The 24037-nt window shown below is 43.5% G+C and overlaps 1 protein-coding gene across 1 annotated transcript in view; it reads right to left on the reverse strand.

Annotated features, from left to right (window-relative positions):
* Positions 1–21103, reverse strand: part of LOC143750151 (sodium/glucose cotransporter 1-like) — a 63485-nt gene extending 42382 nt beyond the window's left edge. The window contains exons 1-2 of the mRNA XM_077243031.1: positions 20928–21103; positions 20345–20416 (exon numbers count right to left, since the gene is read on the reverse strand). Of these exons, the coding sequence (XP_077099146.1) occupies positions 20345–20416; positions 20928–21062 (207 nt within the window). The 5' untranslated portion in view covers positions 21063–21103. The remainder of the gene's footprint in view (positions 1–20344; positions 20417–20927) is intronic.
* Between the last annotated feature and the right edge of the window lie 2934 nt (positions 21104–24037).

Below are 24037 nucleotides of genomic sequence, written 5' to 3' on the forward strand. Positions count from 1 at the left end.
CAAAGACTTCACACAGAAAGGGCATTTGTCATTATGGTGTGGTGGGTATGGGGTTTCCACCGCGTCTCAACGCAGCTCGAGTTCCCTTGAAAGGGAACGTCTCAGGTTACGTATGTAACCCTGGTTCCCTGAGAGGGAACGAGACTCTGCGTTCTCCTGCAATACTTCCTGCATGCCCTGATCGACTTGCTTCAGGCTTTCCAGAAGTTGACGCGGTCTGTTTTTTTTAGGGGTGCTTTATAGCTTACTGGTCTATGATGTCATCTATGACGTCTCATCTTTCCATTGGGCTGATTATACAAATGCTTCATGACCCAATCACGCAGGGCGTTCCCACCGCGTCTCAACGCAGTGCCTCGTTCCCTCTCAGGGAACCAGGGTTACATACGTAACCAGAGACGTTATGTGTTCTGGTTAGCACAGACAACACACTGGTGGTGGCATATCAATAGCCAGGGGGGAACGCATTAGTTGCAACTGCACAATCTAGCCTGCAAGCTGATTGTCCGGGGCATTGTGCACCTCAGCTCGTTGTGTGCAACGCACATCCCGGGAGTCATGAATGTAGGAGCTTCAATCACAGGTGGTAGATTAGATTTGGAAGATACACAGCAGGGCTGCCGTAGATCTCTTTGCCTCGCAAGCAAACGCAAAGTGTCCGCTGTATTTCTCTCTCGGGGACAAAATTTACCTTTGGGTGTGGATGCACTGGCACAACCATGGCCATATGTGTTGCTATATGCATTCCACCACTGAGTCTAATTTCTTCCACCCTCAAAAGTAAATGGATTATCTGTCCTTCTGATAGCACCCGTTGTCCACAGAGGCTGTGGATGGCAGAGATTTTTCAGCTGCTTCAGGGAGAACCCTGGCTGCTCCCATTGCGCTGGGACCAGCTGTTTCTTGGAAGAGTAGTGGAAATTGCACACTTTGTTTCCTGTATGAGCATTACGCTATTATGTAAACAGGATTATGTATTATGTAGATCTCCTTGTAGCACCTTTCCCATTGGATGGTGGAAGCGATTGAATTGGCCTATACATCTGTGGGTCTTCATTCCCCAGCGGGCTTAATGGCTCATTTTACAAGGGGTATGGTTACCTCATGGGCATTATTCAAAGGGATCATTTGAATTGTGCTGCGGCAAGCTGGGCTTCCCCTCATGCATCTTTCAGATTTTAACATCTTGATGTCACTGTGCTTACTATGTCTCATACAGTTCTTAAAGTTGGCTCTTTGCAGTATTGAAAGGTTATCTTTCTTTCTTGCCGGGTCTGTTTAGCAGCTTCAGAAAGTATGCATTAAGGTAGTTGGCTATATCATTCCCATAATGAGATATCAAGCGATTGTTTGAAAGAAAATGTTAGGTTACTTGCGTAACCCACTGAGAACATAGCGAGGTATCTCACCAAGTTTCCCTACTCGCATACAATGGTGGAAGACCGTGCTTAGAATGCCGTTAGTGGCTCCTTGTCATGAGCTGTGATTGGTCCATCCTTCAAACAGACTTGTTGTAATTGTTGCTTCCATAGTGTATCTGTAACGGAGGCACCAGATCAGCACCATCCGCCCTCTTGTTCACTATAAAGAGACACTTCCCCTTCACTTCCTCTGTCGTGCCAGGGTGGCATTTATCATCTCATTGATGTCCGGATGCGTCCTCCAGTGGGCCCAGTCACTGTGTCAGTCCAACGCTGCCATAATCACTTCACTATCAGCCTTCTTCAGTCACTTTAAGGACGTTTTTAGACAAACCGCATCAACCCTATCACAAAATTCAGTCAGCGACTATGCTCTCCAATTTCGGACCCTGGCAGCCACTAGCCGTTGGAACAAAACTGCACTCGTGACAGCCTTCCGTCAAGGACTCAGTGCTGAAGTTTGCCAGTTAATGGTCCTGTATGACGATGCTACAGGGTTAGAAAATCTCATTCAAAAAACCATCTGAGTCTCACAACGCCTCACCGCCTGTTCCCTTTTGAATCCCGCTGCACCATCAGTTGTCCTTCCAGCACCTGAACCCATCGAAGTCGATTCTTACCACCTGACTCGTGCGGAGCGTCAGCGACGAATTCTCCAATGACTGTGTCTGTAGTGCATGGGAGAAGATCATATTATAAACTCCTGCCCTGTTAGACCACCACGCCTGGCGGTAAGTACAATTCATTTTCCACCTCAAATTAATTTTCTCTCCCGTACCACTGTTCATATCCTGACCTCATCCGTTTGTGTCTCAGCGCAAGCCCTCATCAATTCCAGTTCGGCAGGGAACTTCATCTCGACCCAGCTACTCCAAAAACTAAACGTCCACCGGAGACGTTGTGATGAAGACCTAAAAATTCACACTATCCAAGGAAAGCCGCTGGGCCGTGGTCGCATCAGGCATTTATCTCCCACTGCTTCCAATCCTGTCTCTCTTCAGTCCCGAAGCCATCTAACACTCACTCTCCTTCATCCACGATTCCTGAGCGATCATCATTCTCCATCAACTCCACCTGCATCGAAAGTCCAGAAGTAGTTCATCAGATACAGATCCCTCCAGTGTACCGGGCGTTCCAGGATGTCTTCAGCAAACAGCTAGCAACTCAACTTCCACCACACCGGCCATGGGACTGTGCAATAGACCTACTACCTGGGGCTACTCTGCCCAAGGGCAGAGTATATCCACTGTCCATCCCAGAACAGAAGGCCATGGAGGAGTACATCCAGGAGGCACTACAGCAACAATTCATCCGTCCATCAACATCCCCTGCCGCTTCCGGTGTCTTCTTTGTCTCCAAGAACGACGGAGGCTTGAGGCCGTGCATTGATTACCATTATCTCAACTCCCACACAGTTAAGTACAGTTATCCACTTCCTCTGGTCCCAGCCGCCCTGGAGCAGCTGAGGGGAACTCACATCTTCTCGAAACTGGACTATGCGCCGAAGAGACGAGTGGAAGACGGCCTTCATCACCCCTTCAGGCCACTATGAATACCGGGTCATGCCGTATGGCCTGACCAACTCTTCAGCAGTATTCCAAGGCTAAATGAAGGAGGTGTTCCGGGAGTTCCTTCATCGGTTCGTCGTGGTATATATTGACGACATCTTGTTTTACGTCCGGAACCTGGCCGAACATCGCCACCACGTTAAGCAGGTCCTCGAAAAGCTCTGTCAACATCAACTTTACCTCAAACTCAAGTAATGAGAGTTCCACACCACCTCCGTCCAATTCCTGGGATACATCATCGACCATGAAGGCATCCAGATGGACCAGAGGAAGGTGGAAGAGAAAACTGGCCACAACCCTTAACCATAAAGGAACTTCAACGCTTTCATGGATTCGCTAATTTCTACCGTCGATTTATCAATAGCTACAGTCTTATCAGTTCTCCTCTAACGTCAACCCTCAAAGGCCGGCCCAAGACTCTGTCCTGGACCCCAGCAGCTTCCGATGCCTTCCTTTAACTCAAACAAGCCTTTCAAACTGCTCTGATCCTAGTTCACCTAAATCCTGATCTGCAATTCATCGTCGAGGTGGACGCCTCATCCACTGGTCGGAGCGGTCCTCTCACAGTGGCAGAGGGATCCTCCGGGACTCAATGCATGCGCCTTCTACTCAGAGCAGAACTACGATATAGGAAATTGTGAGTTGCTTGCCATCAAACTAGCACTTGAAGAGTGGAGGCACTGGCTGGAGGGAGCACATCACAAGTTTGAAGTTATCACAGACCATCGCAATCTCAAATACCTACGAGAATCCAAAAGATTGAACCCACGTCAAGCCTGGTGGGCTTTATTCTTCAACAGATTCAACTTTACTGTCTTCATACCGACCAGGAACCAAGAACTGTAGAGCTCTGTACTGTAGAGAACTGTAGAGAACTGCCTTCTCACCTTTATCAATCAACCCCGGATGACCCAACTCCAGAACCCATTCTCCCTCCAACCATGATCGTCAGTCCCATTAAGTGGGCCATTGATACACAGATCATCCAAGTCAACTGCTCCAACCCTGCTCCGCCGGTAGGCCTCAGCACATACTCCGGGCTCTGGACACCCAGGTAGCCGACGTACCCTCTCGCTCTTATGTCAACGCTACTGGTGGCCCACCATGCCTCAGGATATCTCCCAGTATGTCAAGGGTTGTTCAATCTGTGCCGTTACCAACACTCCCCGAAAACTCCCAAAGGGCAAACTGGTTCTTCTTCCCAATCCTCAATGACCTTGGACACACATAGGCATTGACTTCATGACTGATCTACCCATCTCCAACCACAACTCTTGCGTGTTCGTAGTTGTTGATCGCTTCTCGAAGGCCTGCAAGCTTATTCCCCTCAAGGGATTACCTACAGCCTTCGAAGCGGCCGAAGCCTTATTTCAAGACGTGTTCCGCCACTTCGGCATCCCCGAAGACATACTGCTGGACCGTGGACCCCAGTTCATCTCAAAAGTCTGATAGGCATTCTTCAAACTCCTCGGAATATCCGAAAAGCCTCTCCTCCGGTTACCATCCTCAAACTAACGGCTAGACTGAAAGAAAGATTCAAGAGATCGGGAGATACCTGAGGTCCTACTGCCACCTGAACCAGGACAGCTGGAGCCAATTCCTCCCTTGGGTAGAATATGCTCAAAATTTTCTATGTCGATCCACCACAGGGCTCACCCCATTTCATTGCATCCTAGGTTACTAACCTCCTCTATTTCCTTGGTCGTCTGAGCCCTCGGAGGTTCCAGCTGTCAACCACTGGTTCAAACAGAGCGAGAGGGTATGGAACGTGCATTTACAACAGGCAGTGTGGAGACACAAGAGACAAGCTGACGTCCACCGAACACCTATCCCTCGCTACCAACCGGGACAGAAGGTATGGCTCTCGATGCGGGACATCCATCTCCACCTGCCCTGCCGTAAGCTGAGTCCCCGGTACATAGGTCCATTCACAGTGCAGAGGCAGCTCAATGAAGTCACTTACAGATTGAACCTACCACCTCATTGCCGAATTTCACCATCCTTCCACATATCATTCCTCAAACCTCACTCTGAACCTCTGTTTTCCCCTCCCACTGAATCTGGTGACGGCGAAGTGCCTCCTCCTCCCAACATTGCAGAGGAAGAGTCCATCTATAGAGTTTGAGCCACCCTGGACTCACAACGGCAGGGTCCCAGACTGGAATACCTCATCGACTGGGAGGATTACGGTCCCGGGGAACGCTCCTGGGTGTTACATGATGATATCCTCACACTCAATCCCACACTCCTCACACAATATCACTCTGAATACCCAAATCGACCAGCTCCCAGATGTTAGATTGGTTAGATGAGAAAGTAATAAGTGATGTAACAATTGAGTCGTCCTGGCAGAACTTACGCTAAAGCTTCCATTTTCTCAAAATTACAAGCTTTTATGTACATGAGCAGAGCATGTATGAGCATGTATTGTAGCAGAATTTGTGCTGAATACAGTGTAATCAGACTTTAGCCATGAAAATTTTACAAGTAACAGAAATAAGCACAAATGTGACCCGTCACAGAAACCAGGGACACATGTCGGCAGCACAACTTGAGGAAAATGAGAAAGAAGAGTTTTTCAAAATTGGTGAATTTCAATTTTTTGCAGAATCTGTTAATTGAAATCACGAAGAAGCCTCTCCATGTTTGAGATAGCAGTATTGGTATATTTAAAAGCTTACATTTTGAGGTTGAAATCGGCTTGTTTTCGGAGATTATAGCATGCAGTGGGGGCGTGGCGTGTCATTGTCTGTGTGAATTTCCATACTGAATAACCCGGCGCTTTTGCCCCCGCCCTCCAAGTGAACCGCATGGCTACTTATTATGCTGTGCTCTGGCCGGCTCTATCTGATATCAAAATTCAATGAAGATGGATGCCGCAAAGATTGTCGCAGACGAGCTGAACCGTGGCAGTTAAACCGAAAATGTTTTCGCCGCACTTCGTGGGCTCAGGAAACTGAACCGGAGATATTGGCGCGGCGCGCGCGCCCTCAGTGCTTGAATGCGGCAGCTCGGCTCGCTGACAGCGGTGGCTGGCTGTTTCATATGTGACGTCCCGATTGCTTTGAATGGGGTACGTTTTGTGAACAGGGAACAGAGTTAATGGACTGGCAACAATCTCCATAGAACATGAACTGGCACAGAGAATCGAAATAGAGGATGCAGTTAAGACCTTTGCTGCGATGAAGGCCTGCCGTGCGCGTTTCTGAAATGTAAGTTAAGCATCATTTTCTCTTTAGTCGTTATTTAAGATGCTGAACCTGCTGATGGTATAATGTGCTTGCGGACATTTCATTTGTGTGTGTATACGCACATAAGAAAGTGGTGTAAAGAGATTTGCAACAGTAATTTGAGGAGGTGAAATGTGATTATTTGGAAAATTCCTGTCATGATTGCTTAAAGAAAAATGCCAGCATGCATTTGCCTCCTGCATAAACTTTAATATTGTTGACATTTTGGGCACACGCGCTATTTGCGTTATACAGTATGTAGGCCTATGGCTTATTGGTCTTTGTTTGTTGTTGCTGGTTTTGCGTTATATGTATATGGCATATTGGTCTTTGTGTGTTGTTGCTGGTTTTGCGTTATATGTATATGGCATATTGGTCTTTGTGTGTTGTTGCTGGTTTTGCGTTACATGAAGGCTATATGGCATATTGGTCTTTGTGTGTTAGGGGGTATGGCTTATCTAAATGAGATGTAAATGAGCCCTATTGTCACTCCCAGCAGCAGAGACAGGTGAGAACTGCACAATCTTTAAAGGTCATTTTCTCATCTTTGAGCTTTTTTAAGTGCCTATCTTCAAATGGCCACAACTTCTCCAAATATTATCAGATTTCCACATGTTACACATCGTTGGAAAGCTTGGAGACTACACTTTCAAAATCTATGAATAACTCAAAACGCCCCAGAACCAACTTGTGTCCCTAGTTTCCGTGACCGGTCACAAATGCCAGGGCATGTCAGAACACCTCCAGAGCCCAGAAAACACCTCAGACCCTAGAGGGTTAAAAAATGTCTTTCTGAAACACAGATTAGGTACAGATTACTAACACCTGGGGTCCATTATTCGTACCTCGCTTAATACATCCGAGATGTAATACATCAACCACACATATCAGTACAATCACATATCAATGAGTCAACAGTGTTATGTGGATGAAGGATGAACCCAATCGCAGACAGCAAATAATACAAACAGGGGTTTATTAATGACAAAAACAGAAAACAAAACCCACGATGGGGCAAAACAAGACAGGATAGACTAGACTAGACTAGACTAGACTAGACAAAGACTCAGACAATAAACTAACAACTAAGACAGGAACAAACATTTCTCTTAAACAAGACTTCCAACAAGTTACTCACAGCTAGATTCACACAACACATGTCACTACATCAAACAATGAACCGGCACAAGACAGCAAACACAAGGGGATTAAATGGGGAACACTAATGATGAAGGCAGGTGAAACTGACTAAACAATAATGACAAGACGAGGGTAACAAGGGGGCGGAGTTACATAACGAGACAACACAAGCACATGGCCCAAACAAAAGGCCATGTGCTTGTACACAAAACATGGGTCTGTCATGATCCTGCCACAAGATTAGGAAAAATCAAGGACATGATGGCAGAACCATAACAGAACCCCCACCTTAAGGAGCGGCTTCCAGACTCTCCATCCAGACAACCCACGATGGGGCAAAACAAGACAGGATAGACTAGACTAGACTAAGACTCAGACAATAAACTAACAACTAAGACAGGAACAAACATTTCGCTTAAACAAGACTTCCAACAAGTTACTCACAGCTAGATTCACCCAAAAAAAAGGCCATGTGCTTGTACACAAAACATGGGTCTGTCATGATCCTGCCACAAGATTAGGAAAAATCAAGGACAGGATGGCAGAACCATGACAAACAGCACAGAAGAACACAATAAAAAAGCAACACTCACAAAGCGTGAAATTTCCTGGCTTTTTTCATGATAACAGAGGTCTAGGGGCTATGTAAATACCATATAAGTTTCAGACAGTAAATCCACAGACAAATGTACACAGCCTGCATAAAGTAGCTGTGCATTTTATACACCTCAACAGACCTCAAATTCGCAACCCGTAAATAAACTTCTAACACATTGTATGTTACATTATGGAGCCAACATAATCTGAAATTATAGTTTGTAAACGGATATGCAACACTAACTTTAGTGTTGCTAAATTGATGCTGCCGTGTTGTTTTCTACAGTCTATGGTTGCCACAAGCTTTGATAGAAAATCTGTTGGAAACAAGAAAAAAAAGACAAAAAAAGACAAAATACATTGTTTGTTTTCCTAAGTTACACAGTTGGTGTCTGTGGTTTTTATTGAGTTAAAGACAGTGAGATTGAGTTCATTTAGTCTCTGTGTCTTTTGTTTTGCTAACAGAAACTAACGTTTAGTGTACTTGCATGTGTAACGTTATTTTAGAAGTCTGAGTTTGTTTACAGACAGTTTAAGTTAGCATTAATGTTTAATCTGCATGCAGCATGATTATGGTGATTATGGATAATGGTAATTATAATGCTCTTATAATAACAGTAAAAAAAAACAACAACCATTAATTACCATTCTGAAACACAAATCGCTGATTTGGGGTCTGAGTCCGGCTCGAACATATACGCCCATAAGGCTTAGCCTTCCCCTGGCCACGGACTTGAGACTAGCAATATACAATTCAAGTGAAATTTTCTCCCTCAAGAGCAGCCTGCCTGCTACTACTAGTTGCTTTTATAAAGAAAAGCTGCATATCATTGCTGGTCTAGGATCAGTTTCCTCCACTCCAAAACCAAATGATAAGCGCGACTGGGCTGGCTCAGCTGTGGTCTGTGGAAAACATAAATTGCATGCCGTGCGCACACGCAGAGATAATTCATTTATGTAAGATTTTTTTTCAATTAACAATTTTTAAATAAATGAAAGCAATATAATTCATAAATTACAATGTTTTTATTTAATTGTGATCACTTTAAATACAAATTCATTCATTTTAAAAAACAGTTTATGACACCCATATCCATTACTCACCTAAAAACGCGGGTTTATGTGCTCTAGAGAAAAAAAAAGTTATTTAGGCTATTAGCCTAATTTTGAGCTTGCAGCCAATTTAGTTGACAATGGACATACGAATATTTTTTAAGACAAAGACTTCAAGCTGCAACGATCTAAACAACAGCCCTTACCCATACAATTCAAGTGTGCAAATATCTGACAAAAACATAGAAGAAAGCTCGTCTTCACAGATACAGCCGGTGAGTCTGGCTGCATCAGGCCTTGTGAACAGATCTTTGAGTGTGTTAAATAAAAGCAGCACACCTGTGGATTTGGGCACAAAGGACCATGACCCAGACCATGGGAATAGCGAAGAGTATGGATGCAGTGCTAAAATGTGACCCAGAAGGCACGCAGTTTCTTTTAAATAAATATGCGACCACCCTCTCTATCAACCCTAAATTGGCATGTAGCCTACTGAGATGAATTTACTGAAACTGAACTCACGTCACACATCTCCTGACTTCGTTAAGGAGGCACTCTCAACTGGATTTTATCCAAACTTTGAAAAACTTTTCAAGTTGGCTCTAACATTACTGTTGGGGACTGTAACATGCGAGATATCTTTTTCAGCTATGCGACACGTAAAGAGGATGCGTTCAACAATGTGCCAGGAGAGACTTTCATCCTTGAGTCTGCTGTATATTGAGAATGACATAACCACAAAATGAAACAACGAGGACATCATCAACGCATATGATGCCAGGTCTAAACGCAGGATTTTGCTGCATTAGGTAAGCGAGTTTTTATTTATTTTAGCTGCCAGGCATACAGTGCTGCTTGCTTTTTTTCTAAAATTAACAGTTTGTAAACGTGCAGTTGCGTTAATAACAAATTAGTTAACGGAAGCATTTATGCTTGGGAAGTTTAAGTTGTTGCTAGGCAACACGTTGGTTAAAACTACATGGTTATAGTTGGTAGGAAATCTATTTAAATGCATCAAGGGGAAACGCACATCTTAGACTTACCCTGGAGTTGGTTCACCCTCCGCCTATGATTACACGTGTTTTACTTACCTTACTTGTGAGCATCACCAAGCCACACCAGGCTACAGCATACATGACCCTACTTACCTGTGGTTGGCCTGGCCATGCGTCACTCAGAAAACAACAGGTCAATCAGAAGAGAGGCTCATGAATATTAATTAGACATCATAAAATCAACCTGTTCTTAGCAGAGCTCCTGAAAAAGGAGCTGAAAAAATATGTTGAGATGGTTTTTCTTCCTTATACTGCAAATATATATTCTTAAGGACATCAAATGTCCTTAAGAAGGGAGGACAGGGATGTGAGAGAGGACCCAAGAGCGAATTGCAGATATCAATGTCTTTAATGAAAACAAGGAGAGAGCCACCAACGCAGGCAAAATGTAGAATAACAAAGCCGGTAGTCGGGGCAATATAACAGAAATCCTCTCCTTGAATTATCACCGAACCGAAACTGCACGTTGATCTGGGACCGGGTGGCGACTGGTTGCGGGTCTCTCAGAGAAGCATAGGAAGACAGATAGCGGGATACGGAGCAAGCCAGCCTTCAGCAGTAGGGTAACTGGGCAGAGTACAGGGCGAACGTTTTCTCAGTAAACATAAAGCAATACCTGTATGGGGCGAGGCCCAGACGAGACTCAGACAAGACAGGAACGAGACGAACAGAGAGAACTCTTGCATGAGAGAATAACGAAATAATCTGGCAAAGAGGTGAGAAAAGGGAAAGCATGAAAAAGCAAACCTAATCAGCGGGATAGAGAAACAGGTGAGTAGAAAATCAACATGATTGCTGGTAGTAACAAGAGACAGCTGAGAGAGAGAGAGTGTGTGCGTGAATGACAGAGAGTAAAGGCGGGCGGGCATACACTGTGCGATTTTCGTCCGATTCTGAGCCTAATTCTGACTCGTGCGACTCTTTTTTTGATTCAGGCCGATTTTCAGCTTTGTCGTGCGTCGTTTGTCTTGCAGTGTTCGTGCAGTGTACCGAGAGGCGATTAACCTCTCCCGATCGGCATTCGGATGGTCAGATGAATTTCTGCCATGTCAGAAATTTTGGTCGCTCCTCGTGACTATATCGCACAGTTGAAGCAGAGCTACGAACCGATTGCCCTAAACTCATTGTTCTTTTCCTCACTGCGCCTGCGCGAAAACAGAATTTTAACCATTTCAATCTGCAGCAAAAAAAACAAAACAAAAACAAAAAGAGGGAACTCTTTAAGTTCTGTAGTTCAAACTAGCTACAAATTACTGTTGCTTACCTCCAGTTCGTCCAGTTATTAGTAGGGGTGGCACGGTACATGAAAAAACATCCGAACCGTTCGGTTCGCTTGTCTCGGTTCGGTGCGTGTGTGCATCGCACGTTGGACGCATGCGCAATGTAACCTCGTGCCCGTGACCTCAGACAGTGTGTTTACTTTTCGTGCGAAATAAGAGATGTGGTTCAGTGGTTCATGTAGGTTGTCTACAAACCGAAAGGTTGGTGGTTCGATCCCCGGTTCCACCTGACCAAGAGTCGAGGTGTCCATGAGCAAGACACCTAACCCCAGCTGCACCCGACGAGCTGGATGGCGCCTTGCATGGCTGACACCGCCGTTGGTGTATGAATGAGTGCGTGAATGGGTGAATGTGAGGCAATATGTAAAGCGCTTTGGTGGCCATTGGGTCTGTGAAAGCGCTATATATAAATGCAGTCCATACATATGAGGCTTGTTCGACTTGAACCGGCGCTGCACAGACCGATCGATGAATAACATCAAAGTACCGCGAGAGCAACGGCTCCGTATGCTTTTCAATCACTCTCGTGGTACTTTGATGTCATAAACCGATCGATGTGTGCAGCGCCGGTTCAAGTCGAACAAGCCTACAGTAAAAGTGGAGTATGGAGTGCTGCAGGTCTCGTCATTTATAGAAATGTCAAGTGGGAGATATAAGGAATGCTAACCAGAGTTGGAGGATGCGCCAGCGTCGTACAAATCCGGTGTGTGGGAACATTTTGGATTTCATGTTACCTATGATATTTAAATACAGTGACACCAAGTTTAGATAAGAACTCCTGTCATATGTTTCCAAATACTGCACTTTAATTTCAAGTGAAAATAAAATTATCCTCACTCTCAGGGAATAGAAGGATTGTTGATACTGTTTTTGTGTTGAGGTTGAACTTATGTTTTACTTTATGGTTATGCCTTTGCTTTTGTTATAGCCTCATTATAGGCAATATGTGTAACATATTTTGACTTATTTAAAAGATAGTGCTTTAAGAGTTTCTCTCTTTTTCTTTTAAAAGATAAACATTTTGTAAGAGCTACACTGACGTTGACAGTTTGATAAATGCAAGTTAATTTTAATCTTTGTGTGCTAAAAATGCACATAAGTCCCTGTAGAGATAGCAATACACATTCTCCTTTTTTGCCAAATATAAACAAAAGCATTTCATCAATGTCTTCTCTCTTGCTGTATCAAAATGTCACCTAGCTTTCCTCAGAGATGGTCTCAATAATGTGCTTAAAGTCAAGTCAAATTCAGTTTGTGCATGATTATATACATTTTTTTTAATACTGTATCCTGAATTGTGGATAGTTAAGCTATAGCCTATGTCATATGCTGAAGTACATTTCTGGAGTGTTAAAGATTAAAAGAAAAAATAACAACAAGAACCATACAGAACCTAAGACCGTGACCCTAAAACCGTGATGCGAACCGAACCGTGGTTTTTGTGAACCGTGCCACCCCTAGTTATTAGGCTACCCACATCTTCCAAGCTGCGATGTAGCACCGTGCCTCTTTTATTAATTTGTTAAACAATGTTTTTGAAATAAACCTTCTTTTAATTTTCATTGATCACTAATTATTGCAGTGTTCGGATATATTATAGACTGTTAATATAGTTATATACCTATAATTTATTGTAATCCACCTAAATGTTTTAGACAATTTTCAATGAGGATCCTCATTGAAAATTGTCTAAAACATTTTGGTTGATTACAATGAATTATAGGCATACACAATTTTATTATTATTTTATTATTCCTCGAGTAGTAAGCTTCTATGTAATATTTTATTATGCTCACAGCGCATTAGGGTGATGTGCTGTGAAATTATTGCGTGGCAAATTAATTATAATAGCAGATCAATTTAATAATAAAATTAGCCTTCCCTAATACAATCATACTAATAATAATTTAATACATAAATTGGAAGTGCTAAATCATCTTGATATTGATAACTGATGCTTGTTTTGACTATCTCTGGATACATAATATCGTCTACCAACCCAGCACGGGGGTTTATCGCACATATTTCACACGTATAGTGTAAGCAGTCAAGTCGCAGCTCAACGTTCAGACCGTATAGTGTGAGCACATAAAATCCCATCGCATGCGATTTACTCGTTCAGTGTGAGTAGGAACCTTGCTGTAATCGCACAGACTTCGCACAGTGTATGCCCGCCTTAAGTGGTTGCAGGTGTGGGCGAGAGATAAATAACAGAAAAAAAATGAAGAAACCTCCTGGTTCATGACAACTATAAGTAACTTTGCAACTACATGTCAACAAACTTTCATTAGAATTTAAGTACACTGTAGAAGACTTCTAGTAGACTGTTATGTTATGGTTAGGTGTTAGGGTTTGGGTTAGTAGAATAAGTTGTGTAATGGCTGAGACAAATCAGACACAATTATTTGTTATAGCTAACAAATAATATTTAAAACTCACTCTGGGATCTGTGGTCCCATCCCCCAACAAGGGTAAGAAGGGTCTTTGGTTACCATGACTACGATCAGATAAGTTGGTTTTATTGCTGTTAAAAATGTGATCATGTGGTCCAGACAGAGAAGACAGAAACAGACTTAAAAACAAACTTTGCTGCATTAATCATAGACGAACGGATCTATAAATGAACATGCACCCCAGAAAATTGTGTGAATGATTTACTGTTTTGTGTAGTGTCTTTTAAAGGTACAATATGTAGGAATTTTCGCCACTAGGGGTCGCTAACCACTTACAATAACAAAGGTGTATAGTGATGAGGTATATTCCGCATTAAACGTAAGTATGGATCTTGTCGTCAAGCTGATGGATCTTTTATGGATGAGTGAATACATTGATGTTTTTAACATGACTGTGGTATGAAGCAGGGTGCGATTGCTAGACGTATACCACTGCCACACGCAACGCGAGTCCCGGGATATAAAGGAATAAGGACATTTTATTCTACCGAACTACACGCAAGTGCTGAATTAATACTCACACAGGTCAGTTTATTAGACGAATGAAACTTAAGGTAACGCAGCGCTGTTTCACTTGCTCTAACAGTTACACTATGTGCAAAGTGCTAAGTGCTAAGTGCTGAATTAATACTCACACAGGTCAGTTTATTAGACGAATGAAACTTAAGGTAACGCAGCGCTGTTTCACTTGCTCTAACAGTTACACTACTCCCCAAGGGTGCGTTCTCTCCCCACTGCTCTTCTCCCTGTACACTAATGACTGCACTTCTAAAGACCCCACTGTCAAGCTCCTGAAATTTGCAGACGACACCACTGTCATCGGTCTCATCCGAAACGGTGACGAGTCTGCTTACAGACAGTTGAACAGCTGGCTGCCTGGTGCAGTTATAACAACCTTGAGCTGAACACGCTCAAAACAGTGGAGATGATCGTGGACTTCAGGAGGAACAGCTCAGCACTCCCCCCACTCACCATCATGAACAGCACTGTGGAAGCAGTGGAGTCATTCAGGTTCCTGGGCACTATCATCTCTCAGGACCTGAAGTGGGACAATCACATTGACTCCACTGTGAAAAAGGCCCAGCAGAGACTGTACTTCCTTCGCCAGCTGAGGAAGTTCAACCTGCCACAGGATCTGCTGATTCAGTTCTACTCAGCCGTCATTGAGTCTGTCTTGTGCGCTTCCATCACTGTCTGGTTTGGTTCAGCTACCAAATCAGACATCAGGAGACTACAACGGACAGTCCGGACTGCGGAGAGGATTATTGGTGCCCCCCTGCCAAACCTCCAGGACCTGTACTCTTCCAGAGTGAGGAAGAGAGCAGGTAAAATCATCACAGACTCCACTCACCCTGGACACCACCTGTTTGAACTGTTACCGTCAAGACGGAGACTCAGATCACTGGCCACAAGAACATCTCGGCACAGGAACAGTTTCTTCCCACAGGCCATTTCCCTCCTGAACAGTTAACACTCCTCCCAAGGCATATGCCTGTAAGTGCAATACTCCCACTGTTTAGTGCAATATCCCACAACTCAGGTGATACTTATATGTAGATTTATTTATTTATAATATTCAAAACACTGTAAATAGGTTCATAATCTGTAAATCTGAAAATGTCTATTCTGACTAAACCCAACTGTGATAGTTTTATTCTCATATATTTATATTTTTATTTTTTATTCTTATAATTTGTAGTATTATGTTTCATGTTGTATTTGTATATGTCCACTGGAAGCCTCAGTACCAAAACAAATTCCTTGTGTGTGCAAGCACACTTGGCAATAAAGCTCTTTCTGATTCTGATTCTTCTGACTATCACATTAAACCGCATTTGAGTGTGCTGCATGTTGTTAGTTAGGTTGTTTGTTGGCTGTACGAGATCTAGCAGTAAGCTAGATCAACATTAGAATAACATTCAGATCATATTCTAACATTTCATCATGTTGAACTAAATAGCATTGATTAGTTGAATGTACATTTGCTCACCTGTCTAATAAAGTAAAATGCAACACAGTTGTCTCTGTCAAGTCGAAGTTAGTCGCGGACGTGAAGCTCTCGGCATCTCGAAAGATGTTGATCTTCGTTTTAGTCCTCTTTTTGTCTCAAAGTCTGCTTGCAATGGCCCATAATGGTTGAACAAATCCGTGAGCGTCCTGCTAGGCATAATGGGCATAACTCGGTTGTCCTCGTCTGTTCGCCATGGTTACTATAGCCAGTACAAGCGCAAACCTGGCGGAAACCGGGGGTAACACGGATATGACGTCATTGAGTGGCGACTCCTCACCCCTGCTCACACGTCCCATTTCCTTGGTTAAAATCGCAATTTTCCCACGATTTACAAATAGTTGGAAACATTTGGGATATTGTAAGTAATCAACTAAACAAAATATATAGCATTGGCCTAGTGGTTTTTGGATATTTTACTGCAAAATTCCCACATATTGTACCTTTAATTCTATTAATTTTTATTTTTGATACTGGATTTTGATAGAACCAACGGTCAATGTAACCTCACCTATACCATGTTTGGTCTCTTTAAATTGGTACTTTGAAGATCGAAATGACTGTGTAAATGATATGTCCATAACAACAACATATTAGTATTACAAGAATCTTTCATTGTTTCTTCATCAGCAACCAATTCAGCTGCACATGCAAATGAGAACGCTTAAAACAAAGATCCATAAATCAAATTCTCCCGCTTGGAAACTCCAACTCTCTTATTGGTCGAGCCAACCCAGAGAGGTGGGACCTTTTTCAGGCTTTAAATTGCACCTCCACAAGCCCTTCCCTCTCTTAGTCCTCTCTTCCTCTGGCCTTCACTTCTGCTTCTTCGGGTTGATGTCTGTGGGGACCCACCCCACGTGGCTCATGGGCCCCAGCAGGCTGTGACCACAGCCTGCTATGCCTTCACTCTCACAACAGAGTCAGACTGTATTTTCTTCAATCCAGCTCAGAAGAAAACTGCAACTTTACCATCACTGAATGAGCAACCAATTCTTCCGACTTTTTTTTGGCTTCTTCTCGGTACGTTCAAGGTGCTGTGCTGTCCTGCGTGGCCTCAGCAGGCCCCATGGTAACAGGCCTTGACTCACAACCAGCCATGAGCTCATTCAGGAGAGATAGGACTCTCTCAACCACAACAGAATCAAGGACAACCTCAGGAGTTTGGCAAAACATCTTCATTTAATACAGAAGAAGTCCATCGCAACTCCCACCATTTGCTCTGTGTGTCCTCTCAGGCCCAAGGCCGGCAGGCCACAATTTGCACTCTAGCCATGAGAACAGAGTCGAACTAACCATGCAAGTTCATCATATCTTCTTCATCCAACGGAGAAGAAAAAGATTGCAACTTCAATATTAGACACTCGCAAAACCATCAACAATTTCAATTTTCAATAACTTTAAGAAATGTCTCCACTGCAAAGGCCATGCAATTATACATTTAATGAGGTGCTCTGAAATTGATAAGCTGATGGTTCTTTTCATGTTCAATGAATCTTCTCCGTAGCTTCATTTAATTTTCCGGTTTCATTCTGTCATTTACCATTTACCCCTGTATGTGTATTTGTTTGTATGTTAGTAATGTTTTCCTGTTTTTGTTAATAAAACTTGTGCACAATATGTATTTGGTTCTGATTCTCTGCTTGCATACAAAATTTATTTTACGATCTTGAACCTGTTACATGCTCTAAGTACATCATAAGAAAGAATTATTTTTCTGTGGCCATGAAAGATACCCTTTTCTTAGAATAAATGAATAATCAAAAAAGTTTGTTGGAAGAACTGATTAATTGATTGTAATGTTAATTGATTGTAATGTTTAATTAATCAGAATAAGTTATGAGTTATTATTAATATTTCCCCTTTGAGCTAACTTGTTACAGTTGACATGTAGTTGCCAAGTTACTTATAGTCAGTATAATTTCTGTTGGCAGACCATCAAAATAAAGTGTTAGCAGATATTAAGCAGACAGTCTACTTATACACTAATGACGGCTAGTTGACATGTAGCTGCAAACTTACTTATTGTCATTAGAATGTCTAAAGTGGACTAGCGAAATAAAGTGATACCGGGCAAACTATTCCAGCGCTTCGGGGCCGCCACTGCAAATGCTCGGTCCCCCCTGGTCTTCAACTTTACCCGTGGTACAATTAAAAGCAAGGTCAGCAGACCTAAGTGATCTTAGCAGAGCATACAGCTTGATCAGGTCATGAAGATATTTAGGTGCTAAACCATTAAGAGATTTAAAAACAAATACCAAAATCTTAAAATGAATCATGAAATGGACAGGTAGCCAGTTAAGGGAGACGAGAATAGGGGTAATGTCTTTCCGCTTTCGTGTACCCGTCAACAGACGAGCTGCTATATTCTGGACCATCTACAGTCTGGAGAGGAGACAGTCTGACTACCTATATAGTGTAATGAATGGTCCTGGAGGCAAGCTGGTTGAGAACCCAAATGCAACCTTAATTATCAACACTTGATCAAACATAAAACAAAGTACGGGTGTGCATTGGCACTGCCCTCACAATTCGATTCGATTGCAATTCACCAGGTAACGATTCGATTCAATTCGATTCTATGATGCATTGCGATGCATCAAAATTCTACTGCACACTAGGCAATTTTTCATCAGTCATGAGGCAATACAAGCAGTCAGATACTGAACAACAGATTTTATTGGCTGCTATGTGTGTATTATAACTCTCCTGTATCTTTGACATAAATGTCATTAAATAAAATAAAATTGTATTGGATATGGCATTTTCAAACCTGAAAAAGAAAACATAAATCACTGCTTTCAGTGCTTGACGAATGTTTCTCTTCTCTCTGCTTTAGAACTATTTGAAATGAAATAGAGCACTAACAGACAACTTTTCCCAGCAGTGACCATAAGTTAGTTGTATTGCCAACGTGCTTGATTTTAGTGTGGCAGGTTTTACACACCGCGTAAGTCTTATCTAGTTTCCCATTAACTTCGTAGAATCCGAAATGTGCCCAGATGTCCGCTTTCCAAGCTTTGGGTGCGTTTTTGATTACCCATCTATCACGGTCATCTCCCTCCGCCTCAGCCATCTTTATTGTTGTTATTATGCCCCCGGAAGTAATTGAAACTTCAAAATTTTATTGTCCAAGGCCAGAAAAGAAACAGTGACATAATCGATTATGGCACTTTGCCGCATCGATGTTGAATCGTGCATTGCGATGCATCGCCGGTCGATTATTATTGACACCTCTAAAAAAAAGGCTGGGAACTGGTAACTGAAAACAAGAACCTGGACAAGAAATATTCAATACTAGACAAAGACACAGGGCAAACATGAGGGCTTAAATACACAGACTAATTACTAGCTCAAACTGATTAATAACACCAGAGCACTCAGTAAAAATGGATAAAAAAGTAGACGGAAAAGAAATATTAGCTCTAACAGCGTCAATATTATCAATAAAAATGTGATGTTTTGTGTCAAAGTGATAGAATTTTTTCACACATTTCGGCAGAAGGCTCTAAACAAGTAGCTTGAGGAGTGTTCAAAACACCATTAACAGTACTGAACAGAACAGCTGGCTTATGATAATTATTACAGATGACATTACAGAGATACTTTGATTTTTTTTTTATAATTAGACAAATTCTCCTTTAAAACCAAAAGAGATTGGTAATTTATCCTTCTTCCAGCGCCATTCCGCCCTTCTGCACTCAAGCCTTATAGCTCGAGTAGTAGCCTTCAGCCACGGTTGAACTCTATTTTTTCTCGAACAGTCCTAAAACGGGCCACTGTATCCAATGTACGTTGACAGGTTAAAAAGAACAATGAGGTTAAGTCATCTGTGTTAAGGCCATATGAGAACATTGAATAACCACCATCAATGCCATTAGAAGCCACAGAAAATTATTGAGCAGTTGAAGGACTAATCGTCCTACATAGATGGTTTGGAACAGTCACTTTAATATCGCAAGAATACATACAGCATCTCAAATGAAAGTGGTATCACCTTCTGTTGGTCTATTAATTAATACATGTCATTGTGATATTATCTTGCCTTCCGAGTCTTTCTGATAGAAATAGTTTGAAAATTTAAATTTCAAGGCAAATTTAAATTTCAATCAGGGCAATAATCAAGAAGTTAACAGGAAATGTTACGAAGAGGATGTGTTTGTCTATATTGTCTATATTGTCTTAATTTAAGGCAGGGAGGATTAAGTGGCCAAAGACTCTCCAAGGATTACAGCAGGAGAATTTTTGTCTTTGGGTCAGAAAAAATAATTCTCACTCAAGATGGAGTTTGGTGTGCATAGGGATAAAAAAGTACCCTTTGTGTACAATTACATTTACTGCTGGATCTTTAAAGTTGTGGGCCTATTTTTCTACTAGAGTTCCTGTACATCTTGTGTGTTACGGGACATGGCATAATATAATCAAATAGCAACAGATAGGCATTGTCATTTTGTTTATGTCCATCACATCTGGCGCACAAAACAAAATGCTTTTAAGGTTTAAAGCTTGGACATCCACCATCCATGGCCATTTCCTTACCGGCCACCACACCATACTTCTGCCAGCCAGGAAAAAGCCTCCTACTGTTGATCGATTGGTCCGTACCATTGCCTTTGAACAAAAAGAGGTATTAAGTTCAGCATAAGAAAAGTTCCAGACACTAAACACTTTAGACAAATTCACATTTGACTTTATATGGTGTCATACCTGCAGACACATTTCTCAATAACATTTCACATTTGTAGTCTCAAAGTGTTGATGGATTGGCGTTCTATCGCCTTGTTTGTTGTTGTTTTGTTGTTGTAAATAGATAGAAGTATTGTTATCTATTAGTACATTTATAACAAAAAGGACCATTACAACAATTTATTTTCCTGATAGATTTCATCATGTTTGCAAAAAAAAAAACACCCATGTTGAATTCCAATTATTATATTATATTATATTATATTATATTATATTATATTATAAACTTTTTGCAAAATCAGTCAGAATCCTCATTCTTTCTTCAGATTTATCTCACACAGCCCTTTTACATTCATATGTTGTTGACGCAAGGTTAAAAATTCACAAGTCTTTGAATGGTAAAAATATTGTTGGATGTAAACTATCGGCCACTTACCCATACTCCCACAGCCAGAACCACCAGAAAATATATAACAATCACAGAGATGTCCGCTGGATTGTTAATATAAATGGTGATATTTCTTTTGTTCTCATTGCGGAGATAAGAGAATCCAAAATAATCTGCCCCCATTTTGATGGTGTTTAAGCAGGGCAAGTGGAGCACCACACTGCGTCCCTCTGAAAGGATGTTTAAGAGACCTGACTCAAACATTCACCTGCAGGTGTGTGACCGTGTGTACACACGCTTCCACTTATACGTGTGCGTCTACAGATGGGTGTGACCTCCTAAGAGTTAATTATACAAGTGTGTTTGTGATTTACAACTGTCAAAAGCTGAGACTGAGAATTATTAATGATCAACTTATATAGTGGGAAGTGTAAGACTGGGTTCGTGTAAAGTGTAAAAGCAATTTCCTCAACCACATCACCTGCGTCTTAATTAATGGGTTTCATTGATTCAGCTAAAGATCAACTCCTGCAATTTCCAGACATTAGTGTACACACTGTAACACTGGTTCTCTTACGAGAGGTTCTCTCGTATTGCGTAAGTTGCTTACGCTACGGGTAAAGTCATCTTTTCTCGAGATATGAAGCCAAAAAATTATCCTTAATTTTGTATTTATTGTCAACGCAGTGCAGCAGCTAGCAGACCTAGAGCAGGCTGTCTAGCATGCTCATTGGCTGCCCTGTGGCTACTGCAGCAGCCTACAACTGAGCCTCGCGTGGCTTCGCACCCTTTACGCGTCATAGCCCGCTAGAATGTGTGTGGCTTAGCATATAAAAGAGCGGCTCGGAGGCTGCTTCCCTGATTTTTCATCTCTTCAGCGAAGCTCTTCGCATCGCTGGATCCTGAGAGAAGCCGTCGCCGTTGAAACCACCGACCAGCAAGCAGAGGAAAGCGTCTGAGGAAGCCGGTCGTCTTCGCCGCCTTCAGCCTTCCGTGTCTGCTATGCTATCCAGCGACGAGTATCCTTTTGCTCTTTGCTTTGCTGTGCATGTTCGCCGCCGCGACACTCACATTCCTCTAAAAGAGCGCAAGGCATTTTTGTCAAATTGCCTCGCACTTCCTGGGGCTCGTGCCGAACCCCGCTCAGAGAGAGCCGGATACCGCCATGTGATCTGCACTCTCTGCCTGGGCCCAGACCACGCAGCCCTCGCTCTTTCTTCGGGAGGCTGCGTCTATTGCGAGGAGCTTCCGATGTCGACCCTGCGGGCTTGACTCGAAGCTTTCAGTGTTGAAGCTGTCGCTCCGCCCTCTTCTGGACCACGCAAGAAGAAGCGCCCATTTGCAGAGACCACCGGAGCCTGAAGTCACAGTGAAACGTTCGCCGGAGCCCCTCCCTCGAGCTTCTCTCTCTCCTTCTCCGCTCCTCCCGGACGCGGAGCTGCTGGCTTCGGCCCTCACTGCCGTCGCTTCAGGTGATGAAGCGGAAGGAGACGACGCAGGTGGCAGCTGTTCCATCCTGGCCTCGGACAGTGAGGACTGGTCACAATCCGCCTCCTCCTTGGTCCAGTAATCTGGCCGGACTCGGGCTGGCGTGGACGCGGAGCTCGTGCGCCTCCTATCTAAGGCCATCGACCAGCTCGGTCTTGAGTGGTCACTGCCGAAGGAGCCTGCGCCTAACAGACTCAACGGCGGTTTTCTTCATCGCCACCGCCAAACGCCCACTTCCAGGTCTGCACCTTTTCTGCCGGAGCTCCACACGTAGCTTTCTAAGTTGTGGAATGCACCATTCTCCATAAGACTCCACTCTAATGTCTCCTCGACGCTCTCCCAGGTGGACGGCGCCGCCGAGAAGGGATATAATTCAATTCCCCCAGTGGAGGAGGCAGTAGCAGCACACCTTTGTCCGCCCTCTGCAGGTTGGCGTTCAAAGTCTGCCCTCCCGTCCAAAGCATGCAAGACCACGTCAGCTCTGGTCAGCCGCCGGACAGGCCGCGTCCACCCTGAACTCTATGGCTGTTCTACAGATCCTTCAGGCCGATCTCCTCTGCGAGTGGGATGAGAAGGGCTCGGATCCAGCTGCCGTCACGGATTTGAGGAGCGCAACGGACCTTTCCCTTCGTGCCACAAAATCCGCAGCCCAGGCTATCGGGAGATGCATGGCCTCGCTCACCGTCACAGAGAGGCACCTCTGGCTGACGCTCGCCGACATGAGGGAGTCCGAGCGTGCCATATGAATGTAAGTTACGTGCCCGCTCTCGAGCGCTCACGCCTACTAACAAATGCTTCGCCCCAGCGCCGCTCGGGCATCACAAAGTTATCACAAAACGCTCCCCATTAAAAGCAATCGGGACGTCACATATGAATGTAAGTTACGTGCCCGCTCTTGAGCGCTCACACCTACTAACAAAAGTTTCGTCCCAGGCACCGCTCGCGCATCACAAAGTTATCACAAAACGCTCCCCATTCAAAGCAATCGGGATATGGAAACATATGAACATATGAAACAGCCAGCCACCGCTGTCAGTGAGCCGCCGTGTGCAAGCACCAAGCATACCTCCGGTTCAGTTTCCTGAGCCCGCAAAGTGCGGCGATCGGTACCCGGAGGCCATTCTGCCCCTAGCTGTACATGTAAAAGCATGGGAAGCGATTCCAGGGATATCAGATTGGGTGCTGAGCACAATAAGACAGGGCTATTCACTACAGTTCCCTCGCCGTCCTCCGTGCTTTCGAGCACGGACCGTGACGAAAGTGAATGCGGAAGTAGCACATCTACTCCGCGCAGAAATAGCGAAACTTTTGTGCAAAGGGGCCAGAGAACCGGCACCTCCTTCTCTGCGCGAGTCAGGCTTCTACAGCCGTTATTTTCTCGTACCCAAGAAGGACGGAGCTCTTAGACCTATCTTAAATCTGAGATACTTGAATAAAGCTCTTATGAGAAGACCGTTCAAAATGCTCATGATCAGACAAATTCTCGTGCAAATTCTTCCGAGGGACTGGTTTATCTCTCTCGATCTGAAAGACGCCTACTTTCAGATTCAGATAAATCCCCGTCACAGGCCATTCTTGAGATTCGCCTTCGACGGTCAGGGATATCAATACACCGTCCTGCCGTTTGGCCTGTCCCTAGCACACCATACATTCACAAAGTGCATGGATGT

The sequence above is a fragment of the Siphateles boraxobius genome, unplaced genomic scaffold, assembly GCF_051911475.1.
Source record: "Siphateles boraxobius isolate OS27281-9 unplaced genomic scaffold, OSU_SipBor_1 25, whole genome shotgun sequence".
Taxonomy (NCBI): domain Eukaryota; kingdom Metazoa; phylum Chordata; class Actinopteri; order Cypriniformes; family Leuciscidae; genus Siphateles; species Siphateles boraxobius.